We start from the raw sequence: 18,675 nt of genomic DNA, 5'->3' as shown, positions 1-18,675 counted from the left end.
TAATGGTGTGTAACAGCAGTTACTGTTATTGAGAAGAATGGAATTCAGGGCAATATTTTAAGGGAATGAGGATTGATTTCTTAATACATTGCTGTCTCCTGCTTGAAAGTCCACAGTGGAAATAGTGAGACCAAGACCAGATCTTTATTCAGGAAGAAATACAAATCTAATCTCTTTCCTGTTGCCCTTCAGAAGAGCTGTTTTGATGTGTGTGGTTAATGACCTTTTGTTACTTAAAACCCAAGAGCAATAGAATCCAAAATAAACTTTTTAAAGGACTGTGGATTTGGCACTTTTGCTGGGTTTGTGTAATTTGCAAGGAGATTTTTGACAACTGAATCAGTGTTTAGATGGGAACTACTGTCAGAATAGAAACTGTGTATTTCTTTTGCAAGATAAAAAAGGATTTGTGAATAAGCTGTTATAATTCGATATGTGATGTTTTCGTAGTGTTTTAGTGTGAATATTCCTATAAACTAGCTTTGATCAGTGATCTTTGGGTCTAGTGACCTTGGTTTTATACCAGTTTTATAATTTCATGAAGGTTTCTGTCTTGGGCTAGCTTTTGAAAACAAACAAGAAACCTCTCCCAAACCTGATGTAACATAATTACTTCTATTACATGAGAGTGGTGTTGATTTACCATTCTGCACCATTTACTTGGCCCTGAAAGCTGTCAAGTCATATCAAAACATTCTTTGCATTAATCACTGTGTTACAAAAGTGTAACACAAGTCACCTTGGTTAATAGAAGTGAAATAATCAACAAAATAGTGTATATAATCCTACGTAATTCAGTAAAAGGAGAGAAGTTCATTTGAAACTACTTACAGTAAGACTTACAGTTTTCTTGTACTAAGTGAAGATCATCTCTAAGTCAAGTGTGAGACAAAGATTGAAAAGGATAAATGCTGAATGAATAATCAAAGTGCATTACACATTGCTGTATTTTGTAGGCTCTCCATTATATGCAGCTCCAGAAGCAATAAAGGGAGAAGACTTCTCCAAAGCCAGTGATCTGTGGTCCTTGGGATGTATACTTTATGAAATGTTTGCAGGTTGTAAGTTTGTGTATCTATTTAATATCTGTGATAATGGAAACAAAGGTCATGGCCCCAGAGTTAATTATTATTGACTTTCTAGGGAAGTTAAGACATAGAAAACCTTAAGGCAGGTTTTAAAGATTTCTTGAAGACTGTACTAAATGTACTTTAATAGAATGGTCCTTACCAAATAATCAAGTGAAGTAATACTGTTAAGTTGACCTTTTGACTGTGATCTAAATCTTATAATACTAACCAACATGTATTGTTTAAAGACTATGACTTAAAGTTATAGCAGACCTTGAATTCTGACAGTGTAATGTTTTTAATCACCTCAGTATTATATCCTAGGTGCATTGTTTTGACCTTTATACTAGTGAAAGAGTTTTTCAAAACTAGAATCGTTTGGTTTCCTGCAGATAAAGTACACATTAGCATTGGCTGCAGCTGGAAGGGAGATTTCATCACAAGAAAGAATTACAGTGCAACCTTCCGAAGTCTTAAATAATACACTGATCTGTTGGAGCAAAATAGTTACACAGATACTGAGATTTCTGCCTAGACCTTCTGCTGTTGTTGTCTCATTGCTGATACATACAGGGCTGTCATGGTGACCTCCATCTTTGGTGCCTTTTTCTGTCTATGATCTTTTTCCTGTTTATGGTAGGAGAATTTAATTCAAGGGTTTGTATTTAAACTGACAAAAGATCTTGATAAATAAAATTTGGGCTGAGGGTGTTTATTTCTTTGGATGTTTCCTTAGGAAAATGAGCTCATCATATCATTGCATCTAACAGTCATTTTGAAGTCTGCCTAATCTGTGAATCACACTTCTGTTTGTTTGCAGGAAGACCACCATTCTTCTCAGACAGCTTTTCTGAATTAATTGAAAAGATTTTACATGAAGATCCATTGCCACCTACACCAAAGGGTTATTGTTATTCTGTTATTATGAAATGAATCAAATCAGAATAATACTTTGAAAGTTAAAGTTCTGTTTTGCACTATTTCTTTTGAGGCTGTTTGCAGGAATCTCTTAGCTGTCCAAATGCTAGCCCTGCCTTCCTCTGATAAGAGCTTTTGTCCTGTTAATGATGAGTGCCTATTTCCCTTTTGACATACAGGCATATCTTTTAGTATTAAGAATGAAAAGGAAATCTACTTTCTGGGATGGAATTTTTATCTCAGTCATACTGGGCATCAGTGGTATGCCTGGAGACCCTTAAATAGTAGTGCCTCTTTTCAGTTCGTAGTAATGTAGTAAAAACAATGACCAGTAGAATTAAAACTGCTGTTGCTTGTTTTAATTACAAGAGTGATTTTGCTTTCTGAGTGAATAAAGTGCATTTCATAGTTCTGAGCTCTTAGGAGTGGAGTCTCAGTTAAATAAGAAATTCAGAAGCCTGTTTTGTATAATGGGGTGCAACAGTGGTTCCCTTAAAATTATCATTGTTACAGGAAGTTTAATTGCAATTTAAGCAGATTTCAACTCCACTTTATTTGTTGGTAATAGCTATATGATACTTGGAGAGTGCTTTTTTCAGGTATAAACAATTTTAGTTTGGTGACTAAGTATTGGTGGGATTTTTGGTTTTGAGGGGTTTGGATTTTTTTAGACTCTTGTGAAATTCAAAGAGTGTACATCTAAGATCCTTAATACATTCAAATTTTTTTATGAGATTACTGTTAAAAAGACTGTTTAGCATGATCTGTAGATAATGATTTGATGTACATTTTATGATGGTTGGTTTTGCTGCCAAATGCTTACCTCCTGTGGTGCTTCTGTTTACAGTTTCTGCTTTTCACAAGCCTTCTGATGAGTTCATTAGTTTACTTGATGGATTGCTTCAAAAGGAGCCTCAGAAAAGGTAAACCATCTAATCCATGGCAATTGTTTGCGTTGTCTTTTTCACCTCTGGAGAAATTGCTATAGTACTGCATGTGTAGATGTAGATGACAATGCAAGTATTACTTCATCTCTTATATAAAAGAGCAAATTGTGCTTTTTCTTATATGAAAATACAGAATCAGTATTTTGATTAAATGTATCTTTATATTTTATAGCTGGTGCTAAATAGGTAACTTTGTAACAGGCAGATTGATAATTGTGTGGCTTTGCTTTTCCAGAGCAATGGGCACATCTAGTTTGTGAGGCTTTGATTTACAGCTGATATAGTTGTTAAATAACATAAGATTAATTAGCTAAACTATGCTATAAATTATAATGTGTGGAGATTGGCTATGCAGTTTCCTTCATTATTAGTCTCATACATCTTTGTTGCCTGAATGAGCCATTCTGATTTAAGGCAAAAAGTTTATCCCATAAGAAAATGGGATAAAAGCAAACAACAGATTTAATTGCTCTGTAATGTCATTGGGTTCAAAACCTAGTCTGGTATATCTCTGGAGCTGTACTTTGCTTTTTGAGTTTATTTTTTGCTTTTCAAAAGGCTGAATTGGACAGACCTATTGCAGCATCCATTCTGGAAAGGATCCCTTAGCCATTGTGGTGATGACTCTAGAGACACATGCTCAAGGTACTGGATTTTCAAGGAAGACTTCTTTTATACAAGCAAAAAACAGTGAGCAGTTTTGGATGTTTAGGAATTGTATCATCCTATTAGTGTATTACACTGTTTGCTTTCAAACTGTTTGTTTCCTCCTGGCTATAGAATGTGTTAAAATTTACTGCTGAAATAACTGCTCTCATTTTCATTTATTTTTTTATTTATAAAGATGCACAATAATTTGACTTAATTTTTTCTTAAGCTTTTGTGGAATCATATAAATATGGGTCATTTTTATCTTTAGTGAGATTTTTTTTGTTTATGCATTGGGTTTAGAGCATCGCAAAGCATCTTAGCTTTATGATTCAGCCTTATATTCTTCAAATGCACTGACCCATATTCTGGGCTTGTGACACAAAGCATTAATATGGGATATTTTTTTCAAGATTTGTAATACTCTACACTGTTATATAGGCAGAAAAACCCAAACCCTTTGAGAACATATGTTCTGTGTATTGAAAAGTTGGCTTCTTCAAGACCCCTGTTACCTTGCTGGGGTGTTTTTTGTTTGTTTTAAATTTTGAATTAGGATATTTAGTGTTGATCTTTTTGCTCTTTTGTTCTAGATACTTAAAAGATACTTTAGGTTCCCATCAAAGGTACTAACATGAAAACAGCATTCTTTCAGAATGCTGGATGTTTTTGTGTTCAGTCTATTTTAACATTCTTTTGTGTTGTTAAATACCTATTTCTGATACTGGTTTGGCAGTATTTTTGTTGTTAATGTTTATTCTAGGCTCTTTCCCTCTTAATTTATTACTGCGTTTGCCACCAAGGGAGGTAAGAAGTCAAGATTTATAGACTATACCACAAAGTAAGAATTTCTTAAAGGTTTTAGCAGGATTATGTTAACCTCCACCGAAGTCATCATCTTTGAATTCCTCAAACATAAATCTGTCAGAGAATCAGAAGAATCTTAGTCTCCAAAATATTGGCCTTACTATTTGACCTTACTACTGAGGTTTTTGTAATGCCTCTGAAATACCTGCTGAGGTTTGCACTCTCCATATTGCCAAATATGGCAAACACAGGATATAGGCTTGACATGAAAAAAGAAGCTTGGTACTTTCTTAAATACAGGTCCATGTATTTTCATCACAATGTGGGTTTGATGTCCTGGCTGGTCTTCAGGAATGTTAAATGACCCAGTTCCACGTGGATAATAGAGGGGTATATTAAAACCCCCAGACAACCAGAATCAATAAACTTGCAATCAAGTGTGACATGTAAATCATGAAGCAAAATAGAGGTAGTTCTTACTGATCTTTATCTAGGCTACAGATTTCATTATTAGAAGTAGGTTTCTTGTGACCTTCATCTGTGAAGACTTGAATGTTCTCTAAAGCTTTTAATATTTCTTTATAGCTCTGGTATTATGGGGTAACAATTTAACTTTTCTAATTTCTTTCCTGCAAGTTCTACTGAGGGAGCAAAAGAATTTTTACTGTTCTCCAAGTCATCTGCTATAAACTTATTTTTCTTCATTGCCATTACTAATATAAAAAATAAGTGTATACTGTTTCAATAGTATTGTGTTGTAGAGAATGACAGCTAAACTGCATTTTAGTAATTGCAACAAATAACAGATATGATCCTTTCTTGTTTATTTTAATCTGTGTAATTAATATCGTTTATTAAACAGCAGTGAAGACACAGAGTCAGCAGTGTCTTGGAGTGCCAAAGAGCCGGTGGATACTGCTAAAAATCCAGATAATCTGTCATCCTCAAGAGCAGATAACCTACCAAGCAATTCTTTTAAAACAGGTAATACTGTTCATGATGTTATTTAGAATTATTTTGTCTTGTGAATTTTGTCAGCCTTGCTTTATTTTTACTTGTTTTTTAACTTCTGACTGCAAGTTCATATTCTCTTTTCAACAGAAACTCAGCCTGAATTGCGCCCAAAAAATGTGGTTGATGGTGAATCGAAAGAATCCATATTTCTTCTCAGGTATGAAAAGCTAAGAACAATTAGAAACCTCTTAAAATCTTGTGTGGTTGGGTTGTTTGTTTTTATTCCTGTCTCTTCAGACATTATTCTGTTTGTAATGTTTTATTAGTGTGTCCTCTTTTGAGTTTTTATCACCACTTTAATATTAAGACATCTTTGAGAAGCTGTGAAAGCAGCGTTTGTAGTCAAAGCAATATTTATGGCTCTATCACACTTGGTTTTGGAAGCCTTTTGATTTCTTAGCTCTAAACAGAAAAATGTATTAAAACTTGCTTTCTTACCTCATATATATAAGAATATACTTTGAATATGCTTGCTTTAACTACACAAGAATAAGCATTCAGTGTAAGATCCGCTAGAATATTCCTCCTTCAGCTTTTCATCACAAGCTATTTGTAGCAATCTACTAAGTACTACAAGGTATTAAATAAAAGCTAGTGATTCATTTAACAGTGATTTGTTTTAGCTGGAGCCTGATCCTGTAGTAGCATTCAAGCCAAGAAGATTATCTAGTAAAATAGATGTTGTTCCTGTTGTCATCAAGCTGAAATATTCCTGTTTCATACTCTTTCAAGCTTCTTGCATAACCTGAAATAGGGCTTTTCAACCTGAGTGTGTGTCTACTTTTCCAGTTATTTCAGTTGCTTTTAATGGAGGATTTCTTCTCATCTCACTTATGACTTCTGTCATCACAGCTAAAGCCATACTGCTAGTGATTTAAATAGCATTTTCTCTTTGCTTTAGCAATTTGCTGAAAAGAGAGGCTACAGTGGCATTACAAACACTTTATATAACAACTTGTAATCCAAATCATGTCATGAGTGTGAGCATTAAAAAAAAAGTATATTTAACAACATAAGTACATCTGTTTGATACAAACCTTGAAATGTAACACAAATTCTTTAGAATTACTTTCTGAAATTCTCTTTTCTTCAATGATTTAAGTTCTCAAAGCTGCATGTGTTACTTACTGAAATTTTAAAACATTTAAGTGAAAGGAAGTTGCTGACCTGGCGCTGAGATTTACTTAAGCTGCAGGAGTGGTTAATCAGCTTTTAACAGCAGTAGCTTCTATGTGTGTGAAGGGAATAGATCTTACTCATTTCAACTGGTTCAATTCACTAATCCCTTGTTTTAAACTGAGAAACCAGCTCAGAAGTGGAAAAGTACGAAAGATTTTCTCTATCTCAAACACATCTGAAAACAAATCAGGTTTAGAAAAAAAAGATTTAACAAATCTGCATGTTTTGAAGCATGTGGGAACGTAGAAAAATTTGTTCAGTCTCCTAACTAGAAATCCTGCTTTCTTTGTTTAAGAAATAAGACTGCTTAAACTTCCAAGCAGATCCTGAAATACTTTTTACTGTAAAAAATAGGACATTTGGTGTAGTTTTATCTAGCTGATAGATAATATGTTGAGACTCATTCACTATGCTCTTGAAATGTAACTTCCTGTTGAAAATAGGTGAAGATGCTGTTTGAAAAGAATAAGAATAATACCTATGTTAGTCATTTGATCATTGATTTTTCATGAGTAGCTTTAATTTTGTGTGGTGTTTGTATTTTTACCTAAGCACCTAAGGTGCTTTTTCTAGTAAATGTGATTTGCAGCTAAATGTCTACATTACTTTCTGCTAATCAAAAAACCCACATTCAAGTTGTTGATTAAATTGATATCCTGGCCTGCCAATTTTTATAATTCTAAAGTTGATTTGAAGCAATTTAAATTAATGTATACTGCAAAAAGCATGTTCACTGGCATCTTTATGAAAATTGCAAATATGAAAGATTCTGGTCTCTCCATTTTCTGATTGGCAGACAGGATTTTTATAAGGGGAAACTGAAAAGTAAACCCAGTTCTCATTCATAAATGACACTCAGTTTTCAATTCTTATTAGCTAGCCAGGAGTTGTGAGTCAGAAGATAATAGCATAAAATAAATGACAATTATTTTGTCAGGTTAATTTTCTTTGTATGTTGTTTTTTATTAAGAATTAAGATAATGATATTTTAGCATCCATTTTGGAGAGTGACTGTGGGTGAGAAAACTATCAAATTGCATTCATTTAACAACAACAAAAAGAAATCACCCAGTCCCTTCTCATTTCTAACTGACAAACAAATCCTAAACTTTTCAGGACATATATAAAAGTAGGATGTTCATGTCCAGTTTATGGATAAGGCAAAGCATCATTTACATTTGTCAGCTTTGGAAGTTTGCTGTATGGCATGACAGTGTCCAAAAAGCAACAAAAAAGTAGTTTGCAGTGGAACTTAATCTGTCCTCTTTGTTGGTTTATTTATCTATTTATTGTTCTTTCTTTTTAAGTTCTCGTCCCACACCTAGAACTAGTACTGCAGTAGAAGTAAGTGATGCTACTACTGTCCCAATCCAGAATTGTCCACAAAGAGATTCATGCTTGAAAAACGTGAGTAGAAAAGGAATATCAAAGGATGGTAATATCTTTAGAGGTAGAATTTTAGCCTGGAATCTGTGGTAAAGTCACTTTTTTCTCTATCCTTCCATAATTGTAAAAGGAAAGCAGTTCCTACAGTGTGCAAGTCATTTGGAGGAAAACAGTAAATTTGTATAACTTCGGGTGTAAGAGTTAAAGATGCTGCTTAGTCTCCTTTTTTCCCCTACTGTATAAAAGGCATAATGCTATCTTCTTACTTTTCTTAGTCTTTCTTTTTGCACCTGGTGCTTTTTCTTCCAACTTGTTTCTGCATCATAATACTTGGAACTGCTACTATATAAACAACAAGTAATTTAGAGTATGTTATTTGCATAGCCAAACTGTAGGATATCATGTTTGGTATGAAATACTTCAGGAATAAACAAACTTTCTATTTATTTTTTCTGTTAACAACTTTCTTCTTCTTTTAGGCTAAAAATACATGCTCAAGTCAGCAGGATATGGAGTCAACACTGAAAGAGCTCATTTACACTGAATGCGATCTTATCGTAACACCAATCATTGACAATCCAAAGGTATAGCAAAATAAAAGATTCAGGAACTTGTGGGTGAGGCTGTTTTTGCAGATATATCTTTAAGCAGGGTGAAACTCCTTTCCTGTATTTTATAATTCTCATTTTAAAGCAGTTCCACCCAGTCATCTGGCAAGATCTCATGCAGGTTTTTTTGGCAATCTTTTATAATCCTACTGGGTTGTTAATTTGGAGAACTGAGTTATTTTGGGTTGAACGCTAACATTATTTAATGTCTTACAAGAAACAGAAGTTACTAAATGCAGTATTAAGTGCTTTTGTAGATTTCTGTTCTGATAAATTGCTTTGATATCTATTACTTAAATGAGCACAAACAGAACTGTGTCTTGGTATACCCAAAACAAAGTTGTCTATGAAGCCTTCTAGGTTAAGAGTTAGACCTTTATAGAATAACTTCTGTCACTCTTTAAACTTCAGATATGATAATGTTTCTCATAAATAAGAACTTTTTTTTCTCTGGAAAATGAGACCTGAAGTTACAAGAGATGTCCATCCAATTTCAGTCATATTGATCCTAACGTGATAACAGTTTGTGATGATTCTCTTGAGCAGAGACTTGATACTTGCTTGGCAGCAAAGGGAAGACTGAAAAAGAATCAGAGCTTTGCACTGCAATGACAATTTAGTGTGCGTGTATGGGCACATGTATGATATTCGCAGAAGGAATGATAGGCAAAAAAACCTGAGGTCACTTTAGCAACTGTGTCAGATCCAGGAAATGCAACATTTTTCATTGGAGGGAAGCATCTAGTTCATTAAGAATCTCTTTACAGGTTTTAGTTGCTGTATTGCTTTACTCTAACAGTTCTTTTGTTTGTTTTAATGAAATTCCTAACACTCAAAACCTAAGAAGCTTGTACAGTTAGATAAAGAAACTTCCCAACTATACTGTTTTAATATGTTTGTGGCACATTGTTGCCAGTGGAGAATTTCAAATGTAATTATGCATTTGAATAATGCCACCTCTGTAAATTCTTAGTTCAATCTCAGGACTCCTCCACGAAGCCCTTCAGTGCTTCGCTTGTTACTAGAAGAGATGAGATTAGGGGTAAGTGTACATACTAATGTGCACATGGAGACTAATCTTGCCATGCTAGGCCAGACTCAGAATTAATGCAAAATAGCCCACTAAATTCCAAGTCACTGCATACTTGGCAATCTGCAGACAAAAGGATGATACTGACACCTGGTAAAGCTGAAAAGCTTGCAGTTTTAATTTCCTGGAAAGGGATTTACTAGATGCTGGCAGCATTTTAAAAGCTGAAATGTCAGCTTATATTGTAGAATTTCCCTTTGTTCTGCAGATCTGTGGAGTTAAAGACCTTTTAGCAAACAGCTCTCTAGTTACAGCTAGGCTTCATCTGTCAAAGGCTAAATTCCAGTATACAGTTACCTTTTTTGTATGCCTTAGTTACAGAAAATCACACTTAAATGCTCAGTCACTGAGCAAGCCTTCCATCAGAAAATGGTGTGGGGATTAAAAAAACCAATTCCTTACAAAGGATTTGTTGGTGCTAATATCACTTTTAATACTCTAGAATGGTCTAGAAGGATCTAGTATATGTATTTACTATATGGCAATGCATTGCTAAAACATTTCATGAGCTCTCAGCTGCATTGTTCCTTTCTGTAGCTTTTTCAGCCCAAATGCAAGCATTTTTCCACATAGAAGCAAGATAAAAGTATAAACTGAACAAATCCTATCATTTTCCATTAAGCGAGATCACTTAAATGGAAATACCAACAACTTAATTATATTAAAAACATAGTTAAATGTCAATATCTGCTTAGAAGAAATACCAGAAACCAATGGAAAAGGCCTTAGTAACAAGCAATGGTTTGTACACCAATCCTGTACAATTTTGCATTTGAACATGTTTTCATGTTCAGATACTTAGACATTTCCAGAAGTGTATTACAACTAGTTGTAATGTGTCTGCTTATTTTTCCAGATAATGAAGCTAGTACCAGTTAGATTTGACTCGAAAACTTCACATATACCAACACATTCAGGTATGGATCTCCTGAAGTTGTTGAAACTTCATTTCCTTCATATGATGTTACAACTTGCTGTCACAGAACCTGTAGCCTCCCTCTGTAGATGATGAGCTGTCATAGTTGAACTCATAACTTTCCTGAAATTGATGCTGCATATGTAATGTTTTGGCTAGACCAATTTTGAGTAGACTTTTCAAGTACAGACAGTCCTATGCCCGTCTTTTCTGCCTTCTTCAGTTACAAGCCCGTGCTCAAAAGCTTTTAAAATGAGAGAGTCAACACTGTTTAAGTGTGGGGTTTTTCCCATGTTATTTTTTGTAAACATCTGAGATATTCCAACTGCAGTGTTCAACCAAATAGATTAGAATTTGGCAAAGGCAGAGAAGCAAATGAAAACAGGATCTTAAAATATGCAGTGTTGATCAGCTGTAATCTAGGCAGCCTTGTCAGTGCCACCTTTAATCATGGAATGTTGTGGGAATCATGTTCCAAAAGATAATGTGGACTTTGGAGCTTGTTTTGTTGTTGTCAGTTTCTAATGTTTAGAAAGGCTGCTGAAAACAAAAGTTTTCTCATTGTCAGGAGTCTGTTTCTTCCCCTGGGAAGAACTCTTCTAGTCTATTTAAGGAAGTATTATTATACACTTTACTGTGCTTAGAGCCAGATATATATGTACTCTTAGAATTCATATAGCACCTCTTCCTAGATAAAAAAGTTCCTTTTTTTTCTTTCTGTAAAGTACGTGTTTTGAAGAGTTGATTTGTTGAAGAACTTTTAGAATTGGAAAAGAGCACAGTGCATCCCAGTCTCCCAATCACGACTGTAGTAACAGAAGGTATTTTTCATTTGGCTAGAGTTCTAGGCAAAAATGATCAAATTCAAGTGACTGGGGCTGTGTGTATTTTATTTCATATTGCATTTAAGTAGCTAAATTATCACACTGATGTTCTGATCTGTTTAACTATTTTCCATAGATGGGCCAGTGTTTTTTGTGCTTCTAACACTTTGAGGGTTGTAGCTTTTTTCCTGGAGAGCGTTCTGGTTGACAAGCAGCCTCAAATTCAGTTTCTTCAAAAACAATAATGATTAAAGGCAGTATGGAAAAATTAAGAATACCTGAAATCCAAGTAACTTTTTACCTTTACGAATGTAAATTATAATTGCTTTCATCAGTAGGTGTGGTTACTTTAGTGTAAAATTAGAGTAAAAGGCATAAGACATGTTGTATGAGGATGGCAGATAAGATCTTTAGTCATAGACTTATAGAATGGTTTGTGTTGGAAAGGACCTTAAAGTCATTCAGTTCCAATCCCCTGCCATGGGCAGGGATGCCTCACACTAGACCGTGTCACCCAAGGCTCTGTCCAACCTATTCCTATTAGGAACATCCATGTTCCTTCTGAAGTCCTCTGCGTTCTGATACTGCTTTAAGAAATATTTTGAGGCTCTCTGCTACGTTTTTATGCTTTGTTTCTCTTCTTCGATTTCTATAATCTATAGACATGAATGCTAACATTTTGTTTAGTATTTTAAGTATTAAAATTATAAATAGATGTAAACTTTGGAACTTGTTTATCCATGGTGATGTTATTTTCTAGTTGTTAAAGCATCATTGAATATCCATTATCTTTAACTACTTGTTTGCTTCTTACGGTTAGCTGAGAAGTTATCATCTATGAAGGATGTGGACTGGAATGACTTCTTGCAACGTGTATGTTTAATGCTTGGTTCTCCTGAGAAGAATACAGGAGCAGCACGTTCTAAATTGAACTTCCTGTGCTATCTGTGTACTGTGGCTGTCCACAAGGAGATTGCAAACAGACTTCTGAACTCTCAGCTGGTAAATAATAAAGTTTTAAAGGAATCAACATGGTTTACATACTTGCCATTGTAACAAAAGTCATCTGCTTTTAGTTATATTGGTGTACTGACAAAAATAATATGACAAATTAAGTACAGAATGATGTAAAAGAAAACCAACACCTAATATTTTTTTAAAAGGGCTGAGGGAAACTAATTCTTTCTCCTTCAGTTTCAGATATATTTTTATATAGATTTGTTACATTAGTAAAAAGGTTGGGTTAAACATTAACCTTGATGGAGAGTGAAGTAGCATATGATAAAATGTTGGTCTTTGTGAACCATTAAAGGACAGAGAACACTGAAAAAAGTTAATGATTGAATTGCTAAATCACTTTTGCTTGGCTGTATATCCATAAGAATATTAAGAAAAACTTTCCAAAGAATACTCAGTAAAACTTTCATTAAGCCCTGCTTCAAAAAGTGAGCATGTTCTCTGGAGAGTGTGGTTTAGCATATACCTGAATGGTGGTTTGTCTTTCAAGAAAAATTTTCTACCAGCAAACAATTGCACTAGTCTCCTCTGTAGTGGATTAACATGTTTCTCAGGTTACTGTATGGTGCAGAAGCAAAATAGACTTACTCTTCTCATATACTCCATCCCTGGCAGTGTTCAAGGCCAGATGGAGCCTTGGGTAACATGGTCTAGTGTGACACATCCCTGCCCATGACAAGGGTTGGGAATGGATGATCTTAATGTGCTTTCCAGCCCAAACCATTCTATGATTATGTAAAGGAATCACAGAGGCAATTTTGAGCTATGTCCTTTTCAGTTTATTTAGTAAAAAGTAAACCACCTACTTTGTTTCCTGCACATAAGTCATATTCGGAGGCATGTCCTTGTTGGATATAGAGCTATTAAAGAAAACTCAGTAAAGAGCATTCAGGCTGGAAAAAGTGTAGGTCTTATGAAATAGAACTCGTGTGAAAACAGGAAACTGAATTGCTGGAACTTAATGCTTTTTTATCATTGGAGAAAAAATTTGGGGACAGGAATCCAATAACTGAAATTGCCAGTTAACAGGACATTTTAGAAATGAATAGCTATGCAGTTTGATTCTTATGTGGCTGAGTGTGTGTCCGGTCATTATTCTAGTATTTGCCAACTATTTTTGTCCATTCTCAGAGAATAAATTTATTAAAAGCTTCTTGGGTAATACTATGTGATGATCTTTGTAGATGAAAGTATCAGGTTTTTTTCCTCTGCATAGTGTTCTCCGTTACGGAAAAAGGTGTGTTTTTTAACACGCTGTTGTATGTTTAGCAGTTTAATTTAAGGCAAGAATATATCATCGTGGAATAGTTAGGGTTGGAAAGGACCTTAAGATCATCCATTTCTAACTGCCTGCCATGGACACAGGGACATTTTCCACTAGAGCAGGTTGCTCCAAGTCCTGTCCAACCTGGTCTTGAACACTGCCAGGGATGGGGCAGCCACAGCTTCTCTGGGCACCCTGTGCCAGCGCCTCAGCACCCTCACAGGGAAGAACTTCTGCCTTAGGTCTAACCTGAACTTCCCCTGTTTCAGTTTGAACCCATCACCCCTTGTCCTATCACTACAGTCCCTGATGAAGAGCCCCTTTCCAGCATCCTTGTAGCCCCCTTCAGACACTGGAAGCTGCTCTGAGGTCTCCAGCAGCTTCTCTTCTCCAGGCTGAACAGCACAAATGTTCTTTGCCAGTCTTCATACAGGAGGTGGTGCAGCCCCTGAGCATCCTCGTGGCCTCCTCTGGGCATGCTCCAACAGCTCCATGTCCTTCTTATGTTGAGGACACCAGAACTGCACACAGGGCTTTTCTTTCACTCTCAGGTTTTGCTTAGGTTTTTTTTTATCATTGTTTGGACAATACCTACAGTATTTGTTTATGATATTACTGATATTTTGATTTATTTTGTATATCACTGGGACAGGTCAGATCATTAAAATCCCCTAATGCCTATTTATCTTCTTTAAATTATAGTTTCCTATATTGATCCAGCAGCTGCGTGCAGCCGCCAACTGGGATATGTAAGTAACGTTATTTTAAATGAATTTATTTAAATAAGGAATTATGATTGAATTTTATTAAAGATATCCTTTAACAGAGTATTTAAGTTTTTGAGCCTGTCAGACTTGTGCTACCTAACTGGCAGTGCGATGATAAATAATAGAACACTGAATATTTTAAACATTGAATTTATATATCAGAAAGATGATAGAAAATCTCTCAAAATTTATCTAGAAGTTATATAATTTATTGTATGAAATAGTGTTACTCAAAATCACTGACTAAACCAACCTATGCCATAATAGTGGTAAAATAAACACATCTTATTGAAATGCCTGTTAGAAATATTGCAATGTGATAGTGCCCTCTGCTGTTCTTTTCTTAGGCTAGGTTGGATGGGGCTTGAAGCAACCTGCTCTAGTAGAAGGTGTCCCTGCCCGTGACAGGGGGTTAGAACTAGTTATGGTCCCCTCAAACCCAAAGCATTCTGTGACTGATTCTGTAAGAGGAAGAAATGAGCTGTAAATAGAAATTCAAGTATTTTGTGCTCTTAGCAATCTGTGTAAAATACAAACAAGACAATTGTTTTTATGGTATTTTTGAAATAGTTCTTATGTCCCTACTTTATTTGATACGTACCTGCTTTATTTGATATTCAGACGTGTCAAAGTTGCTCGACTGATTGGTTTACTGGCATTACATGCATCGGAACTCGGTGAAAATGTACCTGTTTCGGAGGTAACTTTCCTTCTTTTTCCTTGGGGGAGGAGTAGATGGGGGAATTTTGTTTATGCTTTAGTTGTTTATGTCATAAACTTTCACCTTTTTTTTCTGATTCCTGTTTTATTTTTTTTTTCTGATGCAAATGGGAATGTAATTAATTTATTAAATGAGTTTATTCTGGATAGTTCTGCAAAGATCAGAATCACAATTACAACAGTAATCACCGTCATACTTATCATGCTTGTGTGTGTTATAAGGAATGTTGATGTATTTGATTATCTGGAAATATAATTATGATAATTAGTATAAAATAGTGTAATTGATTCCTAGATACCCTTTATCCAAAAAGTAATTGAGATGGAACTCATTTGAGATTCCTTGGTGTTCTTGAAGAATGGATGAGGTGAAGAGCAGATAAGGAAATACTTGTTCTAGGTTCTTGTGGTTTCTTCTTAATAACATTAAGGATTATTATGATTATCTTGCTATGTTGCTTAATGTTTCAGTTCTGTAGTGAAATCTGAATTGAAAACATTATTGTTATTACCTTGGGTTCTTTGTTTTCTGAAGTTATGAAGGGGGGAAGGAGTCTTTGTGGTTACAGTCACTGAAGTTTGGTCAAAGGCTTTCAGTATTGACAGTTGAGTGTCAGTTAAATTCCAGGTCACAATTCAGATGTGCTCTTGTATATGGCAGGTTTTTTTCTGCTACTTAACTTTTAAAAGTTTCAGTGAAAGTACTCAGAAGTAATTTTGACATATCCATGTAACTTTTAATAACTTAGTATGATATCAGCCCATGAAGCAGACTCGTAGTTCACTTGTTCAAAATTGGTTTATTAAATTAACTTAAGAACATGAACATTTTGTGTCATTCCCAGAAGCTTGTTTCTGTTTTGTATCTTCACAAGGTGAGATATCTTGAGCATAAATAGGAATTCACAGCAACAAAAGGTCATCAGATTTTGGTTTTCATGGGTGTGTTGTTATAGATACTAGATTCATGTTTTACCAGTCAACAGCATAGCTACTTGTAAGAAGGCCTGAGCTTACAGAAAACCAACTTTGTCACATATATTCTGGCATGCTATGTACTCAAAGCTTTTTTCCACTTTCTATCACTCTGTCACAAACCTTTTGCAGGTTTTTGTTACCTCATTATGAACTTATCCAATTATTTGTGTTTTCTTTTGTATTTTTAAAGTACTGCAGGACATAATAGACTTGCACAGGACAGGTGTTAAAAGTTGGCTCTTCATTTCTACCCCTACTTGCTTTTACTCAGTTATACATTTATTTAAGGATAGTTCCTGTGCCTTTGAGGTTGAATCTGCTCCCTTAACCCTACTTAAGCAATTGTTAAATAGTAGTAATATTAAGAACTGAAGAAGCAGAAAAGCTTTAGGAAAGAAGCTTCATCCTCTTTTTAAAGACTTAAAGTAAGCTCTCATATCCTGTATGCCAAAAGCCTTTATTTTATATATATATATATATAAATAAAAGAGTGAATTAACATTTTTATTAAAATTTTAATATTTGAATTTAAATTATTAAGAGAATTAATATTTTACCTATTTTTTAATTGTTTTTTTAAAGTTCTAATTCAGGGAATTAGTGAATAGCAGTTTGTTTTGAATGTAACCACTGGAGGTCACTAAACCATGAAACTAAAATGCAAGTAGACTAGTATTCCACAAACTAGACAAACACCGACCTGTGGATCTGTGCTCTGTCTTAATTCTGCTTAGTTATTCTAATATGTAGGTCGTATTAGAAAAAAACCATAATAAATGTGTATATCTGTGAATTCACTTGCAGTTGATCTGTTCCTAGTTAAGTGTTTTTTAGAATAATATTGAATGGATTAGAAAAAATTAGACTGATTTTAGAATACAATAGGGAGATTGATCTCTTCTGTAATTGAAGATAAAGACACTTTATATGCCATTTCTTCTATCTGGTAGTTGCAATAGGTATTGATAGGTCAGGTTTCTTTCTGACTCTAGTAATGCTTTTTTTGTTGAATTGCCCTTTACAATATCTAATTTGTATATCTAATTTGGCTTATTTGCTAAAATAAACTCTTGTTCTTTCCTCTGTGTGAATAGATTGGGCATTCTGCCGTGTAGGACATATGACATTTCACATCCAGTTGCACCTGGATGATCTTAAGCTCCTTTCCAACCCTAACCATTCTATGTCAGTGGTTCTCCTTCACCTACTTGTATCATAAATACAATAGTGACCTGGACTATTAAGCTTCAGAGAGAAGCTTGTTAAGGGAGAATGAAGGGTAACATGGTAGGGGAAAAGACTGGCTCTCAGTTCCCATCCACATAAAGATTTTAGGAAATCAGTGGGCATACAGATGTTCTCTTGGAATTAAGATAAAAAATGGCTTCCCATCAAATGTTATGATTTTAATTCCCACCCCACACTACTTCCAGTAACTTTTTGGCAAAGCAGAAGTGAACACATTGACTTGGGTCAAGTTCTTTTTTATGTTTATTAAATGTATTGTTTTTAGTTGGGGGAATGAATTTACCTTTAATATTACCATTTATACTATTATAAGTTATAACTATTATGTTCATACCATTATAACTTTTTATATTCATTATTTCAGAAGTAAACTTACTTGTATGAGGAAAGTAGAACACTAAAATCGACTTCCATTGTCGGGCTATTTTCAGTTTACATGCTTTCCTGGAATCACAGATTTTTGTTGATTGTAACCATTTGATATCTTTGCCCATCTCTATTGAAATATTTGTGCAACACAGGCTGTGAGATTTCTGTTTGAAGTTTAATATGACTTCATTTTCTGTGGCCCTTCCCACTGCATTTCTTTTTAAAGTGGGAAATGTTTCCTGTTTCAATTGCTCTTCTTTAGGCCTTTCATTTTTGTAGCATGGCATAGTCATTTGCTCTTTCACAGTTATCTACTGCTAAAGAAACATAATTATCTCACAAATATACTATTAAGTAATGACTTCTTTAACACTAATATTTGAAGCTTAAGATCTCAGTGTTTTACCTATTAGAAAAAACCACTTATATAGAATTTAAAATGCAGCTGTTTAAACTTTATTGTATGACATTCTGTAATTCCTTTCTTTGTTTAATTCCATTCTGTGCATTCTAATGTAAATGTACAGCAAGGAATACAGTTTTAAGTCCTACTTAGTTAAAATTTATAGCTATAAGAAATATCTTTTCCACTATAAAATAATCACTTTGTAAATTACTTTTTGTTATACTTTTTATACTTAAATTCTGTGGTAGTCAAATAAGTTGCCATGTTTTAAGCTGCATATTCCTCTGGCCTTGATGATTCCCAGGTAGTTTTTACAGATGAGTAACTCCCATTGAAGGGATTTTTACATGCGTTACAATTGTAGAATCAATAATTTCTTTTAATGTGATAATGTTAATGGGAATTATGTCTAACAAGGACTAAATTTGCTGCAAAAATCTGAGCTATATCATCTCTTATGTTCCATTTCAGAACTGGAAATAGGCAAAGCAATTTCTGC

At 34.5% G+C, this 18,675-nt stretch overlaps 1 protein-coding gene across 1 annotated transcript in view; it reads left to right on the top strand.

Annotated features, from left to right (window-relative positions):
* ULK4 (unc-51 like kinase 4) overlaps positions 1-18,675 on the top strand; it is a 118,241-nt gene that overhangs the window by 9,755 nt on the left and 89,811 nt on the right. The window contains exons 7-18 of the mRNA XM_034060710.1: positions 957-1,058; positions 1,891-1,974; positions 2,836-2,911; positions 3,494-3,580; positions 5,253-5,374; positions 5,492-5,561; positions 7,891-7,990; positions 8,449-8,553; positions 10,524-10,584; positions 12,228-12,409; positions 14,391-14,437; positions 15,077-15,155. Of these exons, the coding sequence (XP_033916601.1) occupies positions 957-1,058; positions 1,891-1,974; positions 2,836-2,911; positions 3,494-3,580; positions 5,253-5,374; positions 5,492-5,561; positions 7,891-7,990; positions 8,449-8,553; positions 10,524-10,584; positions 12,228-12,409; positions 14,391-14,437; positions 15,077-15,155 (1,115 nt within the window). The remainder of the gene's footprint in view (positions 1-956; positions 1,059-1,890; positions 1,975-2,835; positions 2,912-3,493; positions 3,581-5,252; positions 5,375-5,491; positions 5,562-7,890; positions 7,991-8,448; positions 8,554-10,523; positions 10,585-12,227; positions 12,410-14,390; positions 14,438-15,076; positions 15,156-18,675) is intronic.

The sequence above is a fragment of the Melopsittacus undulatus genome, chromosome 1 (genome assembly GCF_012275295.1).
Source record: "Melopsittacus undulatus isolate bMelUnd1 chromosome 1, bMelUnd1.mat.Z, whole genome shotgun sequence".
Lineage (NCBI taxonomy): Eukaryota > Metazoa > Chordata > Aves > Psittaciformes > Psittaculidae > Melopsittacus > Melopsittacus undulatus.
Note: the sequence above shows the minus strand (reverse complement) of the source record. Positions and strands in the feature narration are given on the sequence as shown.